Raw genomic sequence first — 18,631 nt, forward strand, 5'->3', positions numbered from 1 at the left:
TGGGGTGGGTTTCTTCATCAATCTGGCCTCAACTTAATCCATGACATGGACATAAAAATGCATCAATATCACCACAGAATTGGCATGAGGATTAAATGGAACAAAATATATGATATAACATACCCACAGTGTCTAGCTCAAAGAATATATTAATAAATATATTGACTCCCCTTCCCACCTACCAAATTTTCCAGATCTCATTCAGTTTCTATCCAGAGTTTCACCTCTACCACAAAACCATCTAACATTTCTTCTCTGAACACCAACATTATGTAGCACTTAGTCACATGTTGTCTTATACTGCTTCTTAATTATTTTACCTCTCAATATATCTCTGTCAACTGTAAGTTCTTTAATGATAGAGGACAACTCTTATTATACAGGAGTTATTCAATCAATACTTTAGGATTAAATAATTGGTTGACTATGGCAATGATGGCACTAATAGCCCAGAGAGACATCCAAAACAACAGTTGGTGACTCCCATTTACACTTTTCTTTCTTGCCCCTTTACCTCTTCACTTGTCCCCCTACTTGTACCAGAACTGCCAGCAGTACTTGTGGATACTTAGCCCAAAGGGTAGCACTTGGTTAAAACACGGAGCCCTGCCCAAACCCACTCCCTGCCCTCCAGCTTACCTGTGAAAAGTTCAGGGGCCATATGAATTGGTGTCCCCACAATGCTGCCTGACATCATGGCCTCTGGCTTGCAGAATCCTAAGTCAGTGATCTTGGCACGGTTCTGCTTGTCCAACTGCCAACAAAGCAGGGTGACAGTCATCCTATGCCTAGTCCTGCATGTAGCGCTCAGCTGCATACCCAAGCTCAAAAGTAGGCATCTACCTCACAGCAGTACTTAATCAACTCTGCCTCTATTCTCCCTGTCTCTAGATTCACTCCCATTACTGTCTTCTCCCATACTGTAAACAACCTGATGGCACGACTGCCTTTTTCATCTTTGTACCCCCAGCACTTAGCATAGTGCCTAGCACATATCAGGAGCTTAGCAAATCTTGGAAGAATGAATAAATGAAGGGCACTGAGGAAAGTATTATTAGTTCCTGATTATTCTCCTCTGACCTCCAGAACCCAGGGCAGGAAGTTGCTAAATAAGAAGGTTGAGGTCCTCTAGTCAGCTGAGGAGGGTTTTTTAATTCCCTCTAGTTTCCTTTCCTGAGGTCCAAGACAATAAATCTGTCCCAGGTGAATGGATAAAGAAGATGTGTGTATATATATATATACATATATATATATATATATGTATATATATATATATATATATACAATGGAATACTACTCAGGCATAAAAAAGAATGAAATAGTACAGTAACATGGATGGAACTAGAGATTATCAAAAGAAGTGAAGTGAGTCAGACAGAAAAAGACAAATATCATGTGGTATCAATTCTATGTAGAATCTAAAATATGATACAAATGAACTTATTTATCAATGTGGTATCAATTCTATGTGGAATCTAAAATATGATACAAATGAACTTATTTACAAAACAGAAGTAGACTCACAGATATAGAAAACAAACTTATGGTTACCAAAGGGGAAAGGGGGTAGGGGAGGGATAAATTAGGAGTTTGGGATTAGCATATACCAACTTCTATATATAAAACAGATAAACAACAAGATCCTATTGTATAACACAGGGAACTACATTCAATATCTTGTAATAACATAAAATGGAAAAGAATATGAAAAGGAATATATATGTAGAACTGAATCATTTTGCTGTACACCAGAAACTAACATATTATAAATCAACTATACTTCAATAAAAATAAAAATTTAAAAAAAAAATCTGTCTCATTTGGCTTTTGACAAGCCTCTTAGGTTTCAGCCTAGAATTTTAGGAAGATACTTCCCTCCCCCCAAAACTGCTATCATCTTTATATATCATTTTTTAAAATAAATTTATTTATTTATTTATTTATTGGCTGTGTTGGGTCTTCATTGCTGCAAGCGGGCTTTCTCTAGTTGCGGCGAGCGGGGGCTACTCTTCGTTATGGTGCGTGGGCTTCTCATTGTGGTGGCTTCTCTTGTTTCGGAGCATGGGCTCTAGGCGCGCGGACTTCAGTAGTTGTGGCACGTGGGCTCAGTAGTTGTGGCTCACAGGCTTAGTTGCTCCATGGCATGTGGGATCTTCCCAGACCGGGGCTCGAACCTGTGTCCCCTGCATTGGCAGGCGGATTCTCAACCACTGTGCCGCCAGGGAAGCCCTCTTTATATATCATTTAAGTGTTGCCAGAGACATTTCAGTGATAATCCAATATATTTTCAAAAGGAGTATGTCAAAAGATTCTTTATAATTTAGATAACAGGACTGGTAGGTTCATGACTATCTTACCTTTTAAGGTATATTTACCCATCTCAGTCCTCATCCAGCATCTCAAACCCTAAGCAATAACAAGACCTGGAATCCTCAAAAATATCAATGTCACAAAAGCAAAAAAAAGGCAGGACTATTCTAGACTAAGAGGCTAAAGAAACATGACAAAATGCACTGTATGATCCTTGGATTGGATCTTGGGCCAAACAAACAAATAGACCATATTTGGGATAGTTGAACGTATTTGGGACAACTGGAAAATGTTAATATAGACTGTGTATTAACTAATAATATTGTATCAATTTAAACTTCTTGGGTGTGAATAATGGCATTTTAATTAAGTGGAAGAATGTCCTTTGCCTTAGAAGATACAAGCTGAAGTATATAGGAGTAAAGTTTTATCTGCAAGTTACTCTCATATAGTTCAGTAAAAAATGTGTGTGTGTGTGTGTGTGAAGAAAGAGAGAGAGAGAAGCAAAGAGAGACTACAATAGGAAAGAGAATATGAATCTGGGTGAACAGTATGTGGGTCTTCATTGTACCACTCTTTTAGCTTTTCTGTGAGTTTAAATTTTCTCAACAGTGTTGGGAGAAAAAGTCTTAAGCAATATAAGCTAGGCCTATGATGCAAGTCCTCCCTAAGCTTCAAGTCCAAGATGCCATCCATCCACTCTGCTGTTAACTGGCCACAGTCCTTTCCTGTGACCGAATTTACATGCATGTGTACCTCCCTCCAAAGGTCACTTACACATAGAGACAGGGAGTTATCTTGGGGAAACAGCTCTTACTTACCAACACATTTTTCAGTTTGATATCACGGTGGACAAGTCCCTGGCTGTGCAGGAAGCGGATTCCTTCCACCACATCTATGGCTATCTGCAAACGGGTCTCCAGGGTCAGCCCAGCCTTGGGGAGACAAAAGGGTTTACCTGTCACTAAGAAGACAACTCCTCAATCCAACTTGCTTATACCAACGAAGAGTTCCTTCTGTGAGATACTGAAAGACTGACCACACTAGGGTACACAAGGACAGAAAAGTGGATGAGAATAAGGGAAGAAGAAGGCAGTCAGGAGAGGGAAATAAAGAAAAAGCAAGGAAGGGCAAGCCATAAAGGCCAGGTCAGATCCCTTGGAGGCAGCACTTAGGCCAGCCGGATGATCCCCAAATGTGACTAGGAGAGCCACAACCAAATGCCTGAAGGCATGAGTGTATCTCTAACCCTGAACAAACTTAGAACTGCCTTAGAGGCTCAAAGTGAGTATTTCTAGGACTCTCAGGCAGATTTACTTCCATTGCTTTGTAGGACTGGTTAGCCTTTGGTTTTATGGATTCAAATACCAAAGTCACCCATCTTACTTCTACCAAGCCTCCAATTTAGGGTCTCTTGAATTCTGGAGAATGTTATATCACTCATCCAAAAGCCCATATATGGTTCTCTAACCCACTTATGGAAGAGCATCACATGGTGCTTAGCTTAACTGCCCTGAAACGAAGAAGGAAAGCCACTTGCAGAGTCATTTTATTCACCGTATTGATTTCTCATGGCTCCTGCAAGCATTTCTGAGGATTCTTCTGTCTTATTCCATATAAACTGGTACAAGAGGCACCTGTGAGAAGGGACCTACCAGATACTCTGGGGTTAGCTTTTCCAGCTCCAATGTAGAGGACAAACAAAAGAAACCTCTCTATTTCCCTGCTGGTGGCTGTTTTAGATGAGGGGAACTCAACATCCAACTGAGGGTATTTCACCGTCATTCAAAATCTTCCACTTCTCACTGTCTATGGCAGAATTTGAATGCTATGGAACTTTTAACGTTTTTGGTCTTCTATAATTTGTTCCCAACATTTCTTTGCATATTATCTCCCCTCTATTCCCCAAATGAACCAGCTCCTCCAACACAGTCAGTGTCCTTCAAATGTTCTGGGCACTAAGCTATTCCTTCCCCCGGTATGACCTCTTCTTTCCATCTGCCCAACTTTTACCCATCAGGGTTCATTTATCCAACTCAAATGCCACCTGTTCATGAAATATTCACTGACTACAATTATTTTATTTTAAAAAATTTTTTTTGAATTTATTTTTGGCTGTGTTGGGTCTTCATTGCTACGTGCGGGCTTCCTCTAGTTGTGGTGAGCAGGGGCTACTCTTCATTGTGGTGCGCGGGCTTCTCATCGCGCTGGCTTCTCCTGTTGCAGAGCACGGGCTCTAGGCACGCAGGCTTCAGTAGTTGCAGCACACGGGCTCAGTAGTTGTGGCGTGGGGGTTAGTTGCTCCGCGGAATGTGGGATCTTCCCAGACCAGGGATCGAATCCGTGTCCCCTGCACTGACAGGCGGATTCTTAACCATTGCACCACCAGGGAAGTCCCTACAATTCTTTTAAAAGCCCCTGGCCAATTATACTTTTTCACATCCCCTTATGTTGCTTAATACAGGGCCTTGTACAAAGTAGTCACTAATAAATATTTGTTGACAATAAAAACTAGCTTAATTCACTGAGAACGAAAAAAGAGAAAGAATAGCAGAGTTATAGAAAGCTTTTCTGCTCTTCTGTGTAGTCTAGATTTTTACACTACCACGAGAGGTAAAAGTGGTGAATTGCAGTATTCTGGATATAAACTTGGCAAAAAAACATGTTCTGAGACATTTTTAAGGTATTTTGGAAATGAAGGTAATAAAGCTTGATTACTCCAACATTGTCTTATGAGAGCTAGAGGCTCTGAATAAAGAAGAAAGGAGGAAAGGCCAGAAAGGAACCTGTGGATCTGGCTGCCAGCTGGACCTCACTCCCTCCTTGCCCTGCCTCACCTTCAGCCCACTGTAGAGGTCCCGGTGCAGCCGCTCCATAATGAGCAGCACAGCGATGCTGGAGCCACCACCATAGTTGTAGTCGATGACGGAACCGTGCAGATCCACCAATCGCTCATGCTTCGGCAGAGACCTGGTGAGGAGCGGAAAGGTCTGGGCTAGAGCTAACCTTGCATAGCATGTCACTACAGTGGAAGAAATAACCCTGAGACCGTGCATAGTCCAGGCCCAGAGGTAATAGCCCTCAGTACAGCGAGAGGGCAAAGAGAAAATGGCCTCTCTAACGAGGACAGAGAATTATGGAATCTAAAAACTGACAGGCCTTAAGGACTAAGGAAGAAAGTCAAATGGAAGGATGGGTCTGAGAAATTAGGATGGTGGGGAAAGGGCAGGTAGAGGCAGGAAAGTCCTTAAAGAGAGCACATTTCTGGGCCAGACACTGGAATACTGGTCTACAACATTTTGAGACATAGGTTTACTATAGCTCTTGGTACAAAATTTATACCAGGCTTCTAAGCTTCTTCTCTGGATCGTTCCCCACGAAGATGAATGAGACCAGAACCCACCTCATGTAGTGGAACTCCAAAGCTAGGTCATTCCAGTGCTTCTCATCTGGAGGGACAACTGACTTGAGGGCACAAGGGAAGTGTCCCCCCCAGTTGTCACACAGGTACACCACACCATACTGGCCCCGGCCCAGTTCCTGTCCCAGTTTAGGTTTACCTATAAGGTACAGAGACAGAGGTAAGGCAGGAAGGATGGGAACTTGCTGGGCAACCTCCCTAAGATTCTTAAACGTGGACCTGCCTAGAAGCAGGAAGTCATAATTATGCCAGGGGAAGAAATCTGGATGTTTTCTAAACCAGTAGTAACCTAACTGGTTTAATTTGAATAAACTTTGGTTGTGTTATTTGAACTATATAAATAGCAGGACCAAACAGACTTCATCAGAAATTCAAAAATACATCAATGGGTGTTTAGGCAGCTTCACAAGGAAGCAGCTTTAGACACTGGGGTTCTCCAGGGTTGGACATGAGGATGTCAGGTATCCAGAACCTTCCTCCTCCAATTTACTAGGGAAAAAATATAAGGACTCACGATGCAGCAAGACATCCTGTAAAGAACGGCTTTCCAGCGAAAGGCGGGCCAGGCGGGGAGCATGATCTTTCCGAACCTTCAGCCATAGATCTTCAGTTTTCTCCAACCGGCCTGAGTGGCCAGCTTCCAGCTGGGAAGGAAAAAGAAGAAAGAAACATGACTTATCAGGTCCCCAGCTTTGGCTTCCTCACCTATTATATGGGGATAATAATATCTACCTCATGAGGATACCTGTGAGAATTAAATAAGGTATATGTAACATAGCTCAGAGATTGGCAGACCGTGAGCATTCATTAAGTAATACTTTTTCTTCCTGGATGCATAATCACATCTACCCACCCTCCCCTCCACACACATGTACACATGGACACGTGCACACCCCAAAGGGATAAGCAGATGTCACATAACTGCAAACTACTATGGAAGTTGGAATGGCATCCCTTTCTGTCACTCATCCCTAAAATACTATATAAACTCATATAAAATTCCTACCCCTCGATTTTCATTCCTCACTCAGTGAAGTGGGGAGACATTAATTGAGTTCCCTCCATTCTCTCTAGAGTTAGAGAAATATCCACATGAAAAAGTTACTGATGAAACAGCCTGTAACTTAGTATTATCCTTTAACAGAATAGAAAGGAAATATACTGATGACTTTTTAAAAATTATGTAGACAGCAGTAGACGAAACATTCCACAGTGGATGAGGTTCCTCTCCGATTGATCCAGCTGTATGTCCTTTCCTATATACCCACCTGCCGCAAGGAGGCTGCAAAGGCCTCATGAGAACTGTTGAGCCGAGTCCGGAATTGGCTGCAAATGCTCTTGGCCAGCTTGGAGGCACTGAGGCTCTCGATGGCTTCCTGGGCCACCTTTCTCTTCCACTCTAGTGTGATGGCAGGTGGGCTCACCCATGTGATGCGCTGGATGATCTGTCAGGATGAGGTCAGGGAGAACACTGAGGGATGGGAGCTGGGAACCACTAGGAAGAACCAACACCCCTCCCTCTCTGGCTTACCCACTCGTTAGGCCAGGATCTTAAGATAAGAGCTGTATGAAGTCCAGCACTCCTCTCCAATTCCATCTAGCTCAAAATCGGGTCTCAGCCCAACGGAAAGCATCAAAGAACACTAGGCCTAGTCTGCGTGCCCACAAATCAATACATTACACTCAATACTGGGGGTGCCTGATAGATCCCTTTCTAAACACAGCAAGTAACTCTACGGAAGAGTCAGATGGAACGTCAGAAAGGAAACCGTACTCATGGCCTCTGGCAACAAAGGTTCTGAGAAAACACTGAGGTTGGGAAAAAGAAATATGAAGAAGCTAGTGAAGCAGGGTTTTATGGCTCCATAAAATATCATTTAGACACATCACTTTTAAGAGTTAAAGGGGGCACTGTTAATAATTATTTCAGAACAGGCATAAACCAGGATTCTCCCAGGCAGGCAAACCACGACAAATGGCCACCTGCCCTGACAGACATCAGTTTGTTTAGGGCAGACACCCTAGACATCAGTTTCTGTTGGAGCGACCAGATTCACCTAAGCCAACTAGGGGCTGAAAAACACTTCCCTAAACAACCTCTACCTGTTTGATTTGCTCCCACAGCATCCTTGTAACTGAGGACCCTGAGTGAAATGTGACTTCAACATGATAGGCAGCATTTAAGATCTGAAAGAGAGTACACAAACGAAAGTCAATATTCCCTGAGTAGAGTGGCTAATTAAAAATGCAATAAATGGGGCTTCCCTGGTGGCGCAGTGGTTGGGAGTCCGCCTGCCGATGCGGGGGACACGGGTTCGTGCCCCGGTCCGGGAAGATCCCACGTGCCGCGGAGCGGCTGGGCCCGTGAGCCATGGCCGCTGAGCCTGCGCGTCCGGAGCCTGTGCTCCGCAACGGGAGAGGCCACAGCAGTGAGAGGCCCGCATACCGCAAAAAAAAAAAAAAAGCAATAAATGATATTTATTTCAAGAACATGGTGCAGTTTCAAGGTTCCCAAATCTATCCCTCAGTGTATGTGCAGAGTCAATGCAGGCTGATCATCTATCTGGTGACTATTTGGGCTCCTTTACTTCATATTCATCTTCTTGCTCATTGACTTAACTGCAATTTGACAGTTCACAAGCACCTCCCACGGACAGTGGTCATGAGATAGGAAAATAAAATAGAATTCAAACTGGACTGGCAAAAAGTTGAAAGGGAAATTCTTGACTAACTTGAAGCTGGGTTCGTGGGTGGATTCTGTTTCATGTGTTATCTGTGACACGCTCTTAACTACCCTTTGAGTACCTGTTTGAGATAATTACTGGTGATGTGAACCGAGACATCCTGAGACTTCTCCAGGCTCTGCAGACACCGTTCCAGCGTTCCGACGAAGCTCTCACGTAGGTAATCCACAGAGCTGATCAGCTTGTTAGCCACTGCTTGATTAAGCCGGGAGACGATGAGTTCCTGGATCTGTCGGATGCAGCATTTGATCTCTCTGGTGCCCACTGGTTCTCCATTCTCAGGGACAATGACATCTATGGAGGCAGAGCAAAAAGCTAGTTGGCTTTGAGGGGAAGGGGCAGGCACACTGAATAAAGGCAGCTCCCAAGTCAGACCCAAAGAGCTACCACGAACAACAGCTACTAAACGCATATGGTTGAAAAACTGACTCTCAGTATGACCATGGGCCATGCAATCCTCAACTACTTAAGGCATCTAAGAATCGTGAGAAGGAGCAACTGTACAGAATGAACCTATTGATTTTGTCAGCTCTTATATCACATTTATAGAAGAGGAGAAACAACGTTTATTGACTGCAGACTATTTGAAATGCACAGTAAGTGTTTTTCATATGTAATCTAATTTAATCCCAACAACAACACTGTCAGGGGTATATTACTGGTTATATTTTATATGTCAGGAAAAAGCCTCAAAGAGAGAATAAAGTGGGCACTGGGAAGGGATGGTACAGTTAGGAAGTAATATAGCTAGCATTTGAACCCAAAGCTCATGGATTCCAAAGCCTCTTATCTTTGTAATAATTCACACTTCCTAGCATATTAATGAGAAAATTCCAAGAGTCAAGAATTCAATTTTAATCAACTACTAGAGAAATGAAAAGTAAAGCTGGAACGTTGTCCCCACTATGCTACTAGCTCTCAGGATTAGAAAAGTCTGTTTTGCAAACCAGAGGACAGAAGAACTTAGAGAAGACAAATCACCTATAAAAATTCCACTCCTAAAAAGGCCCTCTCTAATGTTAGAAACTTATATTGGTACCACCTCTTTGGAAGAAATCTAGCAATATCTATCAAAAATTTAAGCTAACCAACCAATAAACAAAAGAAATCTATACACCCTTTGACCCAACTACTGTTTCTGCTTCTAGGAATTATTTTTCTAGAAATATACCCTTACAAGTCTCAAATACATGCATGCACAATGATGATCAATGCCATATACTCTGAGAGAGAAAGAAAAGAAAGGAAAGGAAAGGAAAGGAAAGAAAGAAAGAAAGGGAGGAAGGAAGAGAAAGAAGGAAGGAAGGAAGGAAGAGAAGGAGGGAGGGAGGGAGGAAAGGAAGGGAGGAAGGAAAGGAAGGAAGGAAGGAAGAAAGGGGCTTCCCTGGTGGCGCAGTGGATAAGAATCCGCCTGCCAATGCAGGGGACCCAGGTTCGAGCCCTGGCCCGGGACAATCCCACATGGCTGTGGAACAGCTGGGCCTGTGAGCCACAACTATTGAGCCTGCACTCTGGAGCCCACGAGCCACAACTACTGAGCCCCTGTGCTACAACTGCTGAGGTCTGTGCACCTGGAGCCCATGCTCTGCCACAGGAGAGGCCACCGCAATGAGAGGCCCGTGCACCACAACGAAGAGTGGACCCCGCTTGCCGCAACTAGAGAGAGCCTGCGCGCAGCAACAAAGACCCAATGCAGCCAAAAATAAATAAATAAAATAAATAAATTTATTAAAAAAAGAAAAGAAAGCAAGAAACAGCCTACATATCCAGCGGTAGGGGAATAGTTAAATAAATTAAGGTATATCCATTAGAAGACGACAAATTTCTCTGCACATTTATGGAAAGATCTCTAAGATATGGGGTAAGTGAAAAAGCAAGGGCAGAAGAACATATAGAGGAAAACTAGATGACTAGGAGACAGTATCTTTTTATCTTTGAGTAAAGTACCATGTTTTTAGGTACTATCTTTTCAAAAAATAAATAATTTATAAAGTATGTATGTCATGATACCTAGTGTGCATGCATTACCTTTATTTTAAAACAAACAAAAATCAGTAATAAAAATCTGGCTCCATAGGATATGTGGCAGCTCTCTTCTAAATCTACTTGTCATTGCCTCAAGGATACCCAGAATGTATTAGAACAAGGTAAGAAGCAGCACGTAAGTCCTGTCTAAGATGTAGCCAACTAGGTAAGTAGAATCACAAGTCCACGATGTAGTTAACAGAGCCAGACATTTGACGTACTTGTTCCCAGTTACTCCACATCTGAGCTAACCACTGTGCCCCAGGTACCAAACATGATATACCTGGTACATGATAGACAATCAAATGTTTTCACTGATTGCTCAACCTACCTGCCCTGACAACCCTTTATCGTGTCTACTCTGATGCTGGCATTGATGCTCCACTGTCTTTTATTCAGGCACTGAATTAAATTAAACATTCAGAAGATTTCCTAGGATTTCCACGGCAAGTGAGCACTTCTCAGCAACTCCTCCCTACAATGGGAATTCGCCAAAGAGGTATCTTTGTTCATCTTTAGAAAGACCTATAAGAAATCAAGCATGCTATGCTTGCTAAAGTATATTTCCTTTGTATCTATAAGTGTGACAAACATATACCATCACTCACACACTGATTCATTCTCCAAAGATATACTATACACAGACTCTGTTGTTTGCTGCAAGGGATACAGTGATGAATAAAGACCCAGATCCTGTTCTTCATTTCTAGGATTTTAGAAAATAGAGGAACATAAACAACTATAATAATAAGATAAAAAGTGAAATATACCAGAAATTTCAGTTCCAGGTGAAATTCTATGGGAGTTCCAATGAACTGCAATCATTATTAGCTAAGAAAATTAAAGACAACTTCATGAAAAATGTTATTTGGAAGAGGCCTTGAAGGGTAGGTAGGATTTGAAAATTCACAAATAAAAGAGATTCAGGTTTAGGGCAGGGCATAAGCAAAAAATAAAATAAAATAAAGGAAGCATACAGAGGACAGGAAGCAGTTGAAACCAACCAAAAAAGAAATTACAGGAAGGTGCATAGTGGGAAATAAGACTGAGAAAGTTGGAAAGGGTTAGGCTTTGGAAGATCTTGAATACTAGGCTAAAGGAGTCTTAACTCAGTCTGTAGAAATAGAGCCAATAAAGATGAACTGGGGAAAGGAGAGAAAGATGTCAGTGAGATGAGTCAGGTAACAATAGTTCAGTTGGACTAAAGAGGAAGGAATAGAGAAGCAAAGGTATATATGAAATAGGGAAGAAGACTCAGCAGGACTTGGCGACTGACTGGATACGGGGACAAGAGAAAGAAAACAGTTAAAGACCATGCTGAGGTTTTTGTTTAAGACTTTTCATTTTAAAAATTTTTTTTGTTTTTATTTTTTTTATTTGGCCGAGCCGCGCAGCACGTGGGATCTTAACTCCCCGACCAGGGATCAAACCCGTGCCCCCTGCATTGGAAGTGCAGAGCCTTAACCACTGGACCGCCAGGGAAGTCCCCATGCTGAGGTTTTGAAGCTGGTTCCCAGGAAGATGGTAGCATCGGTCACTGGGAACAGATAAGAAGCAGTAAAGCATGGGAATTAAGAGTATGGGCTCAGGAATCAGACTGTCTAGATTCAAATTCTGCCTCTACTGTTACGCAGCTGTGTGACCTTGAGCAAAGTACTTAACCTGTCTGAGCCTGAGTTTCCTCATCTAGAAAACGGCAATAAGCAGAATCCACCTAGGGAGGTTGTTTTAGAAAAAAACGAAGACAAGAAACTGATGCTAGGTCCCATGTCAGAAATGTTGATTGGTAGGTCTGGAGTGGTCTTTAATGGTCTCACGCATCTACATTTTCAAAAAGTCTCCCAGGTTATTTGGATGCATAGCCATGACTGAGAACCTAAAGGGTAACTTGCAAACCACGTACTTTAATTAATAGGTAGTAGAGCTAAGGTTCATGCAGAAGTCAGTATACAAAGTCAGTAGCATCTAAACCTCAGACACCAAAAGACCAGACTAAGCATTTGGCCCAGTTTTGTTAACAGTCATTCATGAAGAATGGGAACGCCAGAAAAGCTAAAACCGTTACTCTGGGAAATCCTTCTGAGTTAGGTCTCAGGAGCAGCCTGAAAAGAAAATGAGACCATGACACACAAAAAAGAACCGACAAAGAAGCATGGGCCATGCCAAAGGAGCCAGGGTTGAAGCATGACTTAGTGACATTCTTCAAGCAGCTCTTCTCCAGTTTTATCAAGGCCAAGGGGATACAGATATAAACGGGAGACTAAAGAGCACTATTGGGATGAAGTTACCAAAAGCTGGACTAACAGTCCTAGGAAGGAATGATGGTGGAATCTTCCAGGAAGGTCTCTCAGAACAAGAGAGGCCACCTTGGCTAAATGACTTAAGGTGGGCTCCTGCTAATGACAGCGGGGTAGGTGAGATGATCCTGAGGTTCCTTTGGGCTTCAGAATTAATGTACTCAACTTCCAGCTGGAAAAGAGTTAGAGGATGCTGTAGTCCCCACGCCCTACCAAGTTCTCTAGGACCTACCTTTAAACTCCATGTTGGCAGCATCATCCAGAAGCTCCTCCTTCATGGTGTTAAGCGTCTCAACGATCATGTCCTTCATTTCCTCCTGCTTTCGGTTGGCAATATTCATCAGTGATTCGTACAACTCATTCTCCTTTTTTCGTGTATATTCTAGACGTTTGGGAGTAATCTGCAGGTCCCGCTGCATGTCAAAGGCCTGGTTAATAAAGATGTCGAGGCAGCGGCAGTGCACCAGGTTCAGGGCCTTGGCTGCGTCCACCAGGTGAGTCTGTAGCACCTGGTGAGAAAATGTGTTCAAGTGTCTCAGCTTCTCACTTTGCTCCACCAACACGCTCTGAGCTTTGGTGTCCTGGCTGGGGTTCCCACAGTTACAGTGACTGCTGCTCAGATAGCCCAGGTCAGTTAGCTGGCGATGGAGTGGTGATCTTTCATTCTCCATTCTTCTGGTGGAGGAGCTGATTATCTCCGAGCCCAGCTTCGGCATTTTGAAAAAGAATACGGGAAAGGAGAAATACTTTCGGATTTCCTGAAGCTCTTGCTCATCCCTTTCAGAGAGTTCATCTTTGTGGAGTGCATAGGTTATCACAGGCAAGAAATCATTCACCAAGTCACCCAGAACATCCACTGTGGGCCGGAGGCCTTGGCACGGTGCTACCACAATGTCCACTTCCTAGAAGGGGAAGGGGGTCATATCAGCACTTCAGGGTCAGAACCAATCCTTGCCTCCCCAAAGTCCCACACTGAGACCAAAATCCAGATCTATGATGGGGCAACTGAACTTCGGTATGCCCCAATCATTTGTCCACCTCCTTCCTTGGTTACCAACACTGCCTGGTGCAGCCTATGCAGGCAGGCACTCGTCCAGAGAGAGTGAAAAAACAAATAAGTAGAAAGGGTGGCAGTCCTTTTAGCCATTTTATTTATTTATTTTTTCTTTTAGCCATTTTAGAGAAAAAAGAATATTTAGTCCCTTTTGTTGCTTTGGAAACTCCCATTAATTCCCTCTGATGAAGAAATAAGACAAATAGTAGATGAAGAAAGAACTCTTAACAGACTGGGAGTGAATCTGCCTAGAACATTCCTCCCCCTCTTTCTAACCTAACTCATCCCTATCTTTCTAACACGGCTAATTCCCAAGATCCTTTAAATCTCAATGTATACATCGTGTCATACCCCTCGGGAGTCTTTCCTATTACACGATCCCTAGCACTCTCTACTTCTCCTTTTCTTAATGTTCAACACATTTAAAATTTATTTATTTAAAACCTAATTCTTTCCCATTAGCCTATAAACTCTTTGAGGACAGGGACCATGTCTATCTTGTTCACTACTATAACTCCAGTGCCTAGTACAGAGTAAGTCCTTAACTTTGTTCAATCAAGCAGCAAACTAAAGGCTAGATCTGCCAAACATTACCGCCCTATTCTAGGAGTTGGCAGGCATCCCAAAGTCTTAGCCACCTAAGTCTTAGTAATACCTTTACGCTCATGTTCACTTGGTCTGGCAGAGATTAAGATTTGCCTATCCAATATTTAACCTCTGCATTATTGGGAAGGCAATGTCTTTTATAGACAGGGGTGGCCAATAATAGGTGGGGCAACAGGAAAGCTCTTTAAAGGGTTGATTCTACTAGTAAGTACACCCTTCGGACTTGCCCTTCTTGCTTGGAGCACAGATGTGACAGACAGAGCAGCAGTGATCATCCTGCAGTCCTTGGGCAAACGCGAGAGTAGAAGCCAGCCTTGAGGATGATGAATCAAAAAGAAATAGGGGGACTTCTCTGTGGCGCAGTGGTTGGGAATCCGCCTGCCAATGCAGGGCACACGGGTTCAAGCCCTGGTCCAGGAAGATCCCACATGCCGCGGAGCAACTAAGCCCATGCACCACTACTACTGAGCCCGCGCTCTAGAGCCCACGAGCCACAAATACTGAGCCTGCGTGCCACAGCTACTGAGGTCTGCGCGCCTAGAGCCTGTGCTCCGCAACAAGAAAGGCCACTGCAATGAGAGGCCCATGCGCCACAGCGAGGAGGGGCCCCCGCTAGCCACAACTGGGGAAAGCCTGCATGCAGCAACGAGGACCCAATGCAGCCATAAATAAATAAAAAAAAAAAAAAAAAAAAAAAAGAAATAGGGAGCTTGGATCTCTGATGACTACAGAGCTGCCACACCAGCCCTCAACTGCCTAGCTTTAGACTTCTTTTATGTGAGGGAAAAAAAGTAACCTCTGTCTTGCTTAAGCAAGCCCCTACTTTTCTGATTGTTACGTACGATGAATCCAATCATAACTGATAAACCCAACGCCTGAAGTGAGTTTCAAGAATGATCTTTGGTTTAGAAACAACTTTCCACAGGTCCTTTCCCTAGCTAGTAGTTTCTTTTTATTGTTCTACTTCTTTCCTAAGGATCTTGAAGCACTTAAGAGCATGTATTTCCATCCATGCATAGGTTCCTCCAAATCTCTGAAATTGCCTACTTTGCCTGGCACTCCAGACCTAAGTGTTGACCTGGAGACTTGTGCCTATATCACCATTGCAGGCACACCAGCTCCAAAGTCTGCAGACTCAAAATCAATCCTTTGCAAAATTCTAGTACATTTTAAAGAGTTATGAAAGAACTCAACACAAATCTGCTCAAGTCTGTGTCCTTAACAGTTATCAGATGTTGCAAATTTACTTTATTTGAAATCTAAGATATGCAATTTGTTTATTTTCTTTCAGACTAATACTCTGTTTTTATTCCTTTTTTGAGCAATAGGTATCATTGATGAAAGATTTTTAAAAATCAAAACCTGGGATCTTTTCCTTTTTGATCTCCTCCAGATAAGGAAGAAAGGGCTGGGAAATGGCCAGCCTATTGTTTCTTGTAGTGTGTGTGTGTGTGTGTGTGTGTGTGTGTGTTGAAGGACAGAGAGACAGAGAGAGACAGAGAGAGAGAGAGCGCTCTCCTATTTCCAGCAAAGCACAAAGGTCTCACCTTCTTCCTCAACAAAGAACTCATAAATTTTATTCTCAGGTAGGTCACAGAACTTTCATTTGGCTGGCCACTTTGAACTCCCTAAAGCTAAAAGTGCTTTTACCATCTCAGCATTTGTAATTTGAGTAAACACTGTATAAATCCACGTGCTTTCTACCCAAGCCTAGGCCAAGAAGAAATCTGCTGTTTCATGTGTGCCTCGAATTGCATGGAATGTTTTCTGATTGGAAGACTAGTGTGACACTCACCCTGCTATTCAAAACAAGCCCCTTCACTACACTGAGTCACACTGCTGGAGTATCAGTCACTTCATGAGGCACATTCAAAAAGTGGGTAAGAACTTTTAGGGTTTAGAGTACCACATGCAATTGCCTAAGTGCCAAAACTTTAATGACATATAATAATTAGATAGGCTAGAAGAGAATCCCAAGAACTGAAAATTTATAACAAGATAATTACAGATGACAGTGGGTTTTTTGTTTTTTTTTTTTTTTTGCGGTACGCGGGCCTCTCACTGTTGCGGCCTCTCCCGTTGCGGAGCACAGGCTCCGGACGCGCAGGCTCAGCGGCCATGGCCCACGGGCCCAGCCGCTCCGCGGCATGTGGGATCTTCTCGGACTGGGGCACGAACCCACGTCCCCTGCATCACCAGGCGGACTCTCAACCACTGCGCCACCAGGGAAGCCCAACAGTGGTTTTTAAAAATATTTTAAAAATTGCTTCTGACTTAAGTAAATATCTCTTTAAAGGTATAAATCAATCAAACTTATTATAGAAATATTAAGGGAAGAAAGCCTAAATATTCAAAACCTAAGTTAAGAGTTGTTTAGAAAGTTTTCAGGAAGAATTTTGTCGGCTTGTTTATTTGATGGATTTTCTTAAAATTCTAAAATAAGCTTCCAGGTTTTCCTCAAAGGACCATTTTGTGTGTGTAACACAACCATCAGCCAAAGCTGCCACGTCCATTTGTAGAACCAATATCCTTCGTAAGGGACAGTTGACTTTATTTGCTCATAGTTGCCAATTCATTTTTTAAAAAATGGATTCAGTGGATAAAGAAGATATGGCATATATATATATATATATATACACACACACACACACACACACACAGTGGAATACTACTCAGCCATAAAAAGAATAAAATTTGGCCGTTTGCAGTAACATGGATGGACTTGGACAGCATTATGCTAAGTGAAATTAGTCAGAGAAAGACAAATACTGTATGATGTCACTTACATGTGCAATCCAAAAAATAAAACAAACTAGTGACTATAACAAAAAAGAAACAGACTCACAGATACAGAGAACAAACTAGTGGCTACCAGTGGGGAGAGGGAAGGAGCGAGGGGCAAGATAGGGGTTATGAGGTACAAACTACTATGTATAAAATAAATAAGCTACATGGATATATTGTACAATACAGGGAATATAGCCCATATTTTATAATAACTATAATGGAATACAACCTTTAAAAATTATGAATCACTATGTTTTATACCTGTAACATATAATATTATATATCAACTATACTTCAATTTTTTAAAATTCCCCCAAAATTAATTCTGATGGTAGGTACTGCCTGGTACATTGGCACCTAGAAAGAAGTTGTCTACTCCTAAATACATCTTGTACTAAACAAAAATGGATAGAAAACAAGTACCATGCTCTCTCTTCTCCGTTCCCCAGTTAATTAACTTGTGCAGTCGGTCTCACTGTTCTGACCACCAAGACTGTTGGAAGACAGGCAAAAAGAGCTGCTGGCTGAGACCCTGGCAGCAGTACAAATTAGACTGGAATGTGATATGTGATTCTGCAATACTCACGGCAAAGGGATGACTCATGCCTGACGGTTATAAACAAAAAGGGAAGCCATCACTGTCTCCTGGAGACAGGGAGTGAAAAAAATTCACAGAGAGGATGAGCCCTGTTCTGGGTCCTATTATGGCCACCTGAGAGGGAAGACTGACCTCAGACTGTTTCATGGAAGGCTGTGTTCCTTCCTGGCACTTAGAACAGTGTCTGGCACTTAATGAGCATCCAATAAATAAATGTGCAGTTGGACTTCCCTGGTGGTCCAGTGGTTAAGACTCTGTGCTTCCACTGCAGGGGGTGTTGGTTCGATCCCTGGTCGGGGAACTAAGATCCCACCTGCTGCTTGGCGTGACCAAAAAAATAGTAATAGTAAATAAATAAATAAATGTGCAATTACTGGATGAATAAATGATGCCTTTACTACTTGCTCAAAACCACTTTCAATCATCCTATATAAAATTTTCTATTTTTAACCCATATCCCACACATTTATCTGGAACTGCTATTTGCATCTACTCTAAGAATGAAGCAGTGAGTAAGCATTTTGCTCCTAATTCAATCAAGGAAGAAGAATCCCAGGGAATCATGAGAGTATGCCATAATTCCCATTTTGAGTCACAGCAAATTCCTAAAGAGATTTCTCTTTTAGAATACATCTGCACAAATCTGTCGAATCTACATAAGTTGATATATTACCATCAATTTTCTTGGCAAGATTAAGAGAATGTAATAGAAAGGAGATTGCTACTCTGCAAACACCAGAATTTACCTCTCTGGTTTTGTTTTTTATGTAAAAGCTTTTTATGTAAAAT

At 42.4% G+C, this 18,631-nt stretch overlaps 1 protein-coding gene across 6 annotated transcripts in view; it reads right to left on the reverse strand.

The window, feature by feature from the left end:
* DSTYK (dual serine/threonine and tyrosine protein kinase) overlaps positions 1–18,631 on the reverse strand; it is a 56,118-nt gene that overhangs the window by 5,223 nt on the left and 32,264 nt on the right. For all 6 annotated transcript variants that reach the window (XM_089908346.1, XM_022593659.3, XM_022593658.3 and 3 more), the window contains 9 exons: positions 13,030–13,699; positions 8,537–8,769; positions 7,835–7,918; positions 7,000–7,176; positions 6,246–6,375; positions 5,714–5,870; positions 5,148–5,280; positions 3,132–3,245; positions 640–754 (listed from right to left, as the gene is read on the reverse strand). In XM_089908346.1, the coding sequence (XP_089764472.1) occupies positions 640–754; positions 3,132–3,245; positions 5,148–5,280; positions 5,714–5,870; positions 6,246–6,375; positions 7,000–7,176; positions 7,835–7,918; positions 8,537–8,769; positions 13,030–13,699 (1,813 nt within the window). The remainder of the gene's footprint in view (positions 1–639; positions 755–3,131; positions 3,246–5,147; positions 5,281–5,713; positions 5,871–6,245; positions 6,376–6,999; positions 7,177–7,834; positions 7,919–8,536; positions 8,770–13,029; positions 13,700–18,631) is intronic.

Source organism: Delphinapterus leucas, chromosome 1 (genome assembly GCF_059928025.1).
Source record: "Delphinapterus leucas isolate spDelLeu-1000000601 "Yukka" chromosome 1, BTC_Dleu_Yukka2, whole genome shotgun sequence".
Lineage (NCBI taxonomy): Eukaryota > Metazoa > Chordata > Mammalia > Artiodactyla > Monodontidae > Delphinapterus > Delphinapterus leucas.